Genomic DNA, 2565 nt, shown 5'->3' with positions numbered 1-2565 from the left:
CACACACACACACACATATATATATATATATATATATATATAGGTACATACATATATACATATATATACATATACATCTATACTTATACATCTATGCATATACACATATATATCTATGCATATACACATATATATCTATGTATACATACATATATATGTGCAGATATATATACACATATATACATGCATATATATAGATATATACAGATATATATATATAGAAATTTATATATATACATATATATATGTGTGTGTGTGTGTGTGTGTGTGTGTGTGTGTGTGTGTGTGTGTGTGTGTGTGTGTGTGTGTGTGTGTGTGTAGTTTCAGTATGTATATATAATATACATAGTGACAGTATTAATAGTGAACCTATTAAAACTGAAACTATTATCTCACATTACAACTGAGATGTTATGATTTCACTTTTGACACATAATATCGAAACAGTCTAAGCGATTGCTTCGGGCTCGCATTTGACAAGAAGTTGAAAATATTCTGGCCCATGACACTCCATGAACCCTAAGTACTGTATGTGTAAAATTTGAATGAAGTTGGTTGGGTAGTTCTCGAGTTTTAGTGATGCACATATACAGACGCACACACAGACAGACAGACAGACACACACACCTGTTGAGCCCTGGGATCCATGTAATCGACTTGCCCCCTCCTACAAACCTGTTGGTATTGTGCCAACATTTGAAACTATATTATGACTGTGACTAAAAAATATCCAATAACTAGCAATATCCAGCAACTTACGAACGTTGTGATTTTAATTTCCTTTTTATTTTCTTCTTCTTATAGCAAATATCAAAACCCCAGGGCACGACATATCTAACTTTTGTAAGTTCAGATCAGATGGACTTTATGACAGTCCAAATGCATGCAAGGAATATATCTATTGTGCTAGTGGAAAAGCCAATCTAATGTTTTGTGGACAAGGACTATATTTTGACCCCAAGTTGAAATATTGCTTCTTCAAAGATCAAGTACAGTGTATAGATTCCACAGGTATTTATCTAGCCGTTTCTTTTCTGTCCTCTTAAATGAAAGAAGTCTATACTTTATTAGAATTTAAATAGTCTAAACATAATCACAGACCGCATTTATTTCTAGCTTGGTAATCATGAGAGAGAAAATATAATCAGGTAGATGAAATATTAAGCTAAAAATCAGACAGCGTTATTCATATCCTCGACCCGAATATTTTTTGTCACAACGCATGAAACTTAGTATTTATCTACCTCAGTTCATATATCAGACCTTTTCCGATAAAATTAGCTGCGCGATGTTGGTGTCATAACCAGAGTAAGATTTATTTCTCATCCAGAGTCAAACATCAACGAATCCTAGTAATTCGTAAAAACGTTCATTTTAACTTTGAGCGACATGTAACCATTTGACTGAATATGATGTGTTTCACATCAATTAATACTTATTTTCCACTACAACTGAAGAGATTTCTTGAGCCCTGATAGTGAAAATGCTCGTCATTTATATACTGCTCTACTACTCTACTGCTCTACTGCTCTACTGCTTACAACGGTGCACTTTATCACATTGTAAGGTTTTTTTATATATATATATATTTATGTGGCCTACAGTAATTTAAACAGATTTTTTTTGTTTGATCTTAAGAAAGAAATTATGCACATAGTGTTCACTGGCCCTCAAAGACTCCTGAGATTGATGAAGTTAATCTCTCAGTTACAAGTGGATAACTGCAGGAAAAACATGGATATGAAAGGAATTCCAGAAGTACGGGATTATGAGTAGAAAAGATGGGAAAAAGTGATTAATTTTACACCTAATAGACGAGCGAACACAATATAATTATCAATAAGAGGAAGATGAGATGCTCAAGAGAGTCTAAGTGAAAGTAGCATGAGATTGAACAAAAGCGACAAAATACGAAGCATTAGTTGATGTTTTTACTTAGATACAAGAAAATTGTTGAATCTCTTGGGATTCGCTGATGCATAACATCGGAAACTTAATTCTTGGGGTATGTGTTTGACATATGAAACCCTTTAGAGTTTCATATTTAACTTTTTGCCTTCTTTTCATTTTGATGGATTTATTTTATGTTACGGTTTCTAATTACTATTTTGTTACATAAAGTTATTTCTTTCTTTCCAGTGAACCCACATAATTTCTGTGCCAATAAACCTGACGGTTTCTATGCTCACCCAAACGAGTGCCACAAATACTATATCTGCAGCCGTGGGGTTACTACTAAAATGACCTGTTTGAACGGACAAATTTTTGAAAATAACCACTGTCAAGTTTCAAATAAAATTTGTTAATTTTTCTTTCTAGCTCACTCGCTTTCTATATAGTCCCCTCTCCTTCAATCAATAAACATATATGCATTACATAGATATATATATGTGTGTGTGTGTGTGTGTGTGTGTGTGTGTGTGTGTGTGTGAGCGTGAAACTAATACATGCCTTGTGCACGTCCTCTTGTTGTCTGTTATTGTTAATTTTATTGGTCATTCATTTGTATTGACTGTATATACACACACACACACACACACACACATACATACATACATATATATA

The 2565-nt window shown here is 33.3% G+C and overlaps 1 protein-coding gene across 1 annotated transcript in view; it reads left to right on the top strand.

Annotated features, from left to right (window-relative positions):
- Positions 1-2311, top strand: part of LOC106875866 (peritrophin-44) — an 18641-nt gene extending 16330 nt beyond the window's left edge. Inside the window, exons 3-4 of the mRNA XM_014924168.2 lie at positions 805-1011; positions 2140-2311. Coding sequence (XP_014779654.1) covers positions 805-1011; positions 2140-2306 — 374 coding nt within the window. The 3' untranslated portion in view covers positions 2307-2311. The remainder of the gene's footprint in view (positions 1-804; positions 1012-2139) is intronic.
- Positions 2312-2565: the final 254 nt, after the last annotated feature.

The sequence above is a fragment of the Octopus bimaculoides genome, chromosome 2, assembly GCF_001194135.2.
Source record: "Octopus bimaculoides isolate UCB-OBI-ISO-001 chromosome 2, ASM119413v2, whole genome shotgun sequence".
Classification (NCBI taxonomy): Eukaryota; Metazoa; Mollusca; class Cephalopoda; order Octopoda; family Octopodidae; genus Octopus; species Octopus bimaculoides.
The sequence above is the reverse complement of the archived record's forward strand: the minus strand, read 5'-3'. Positions and strand labels throughout refer to the sequence as shown.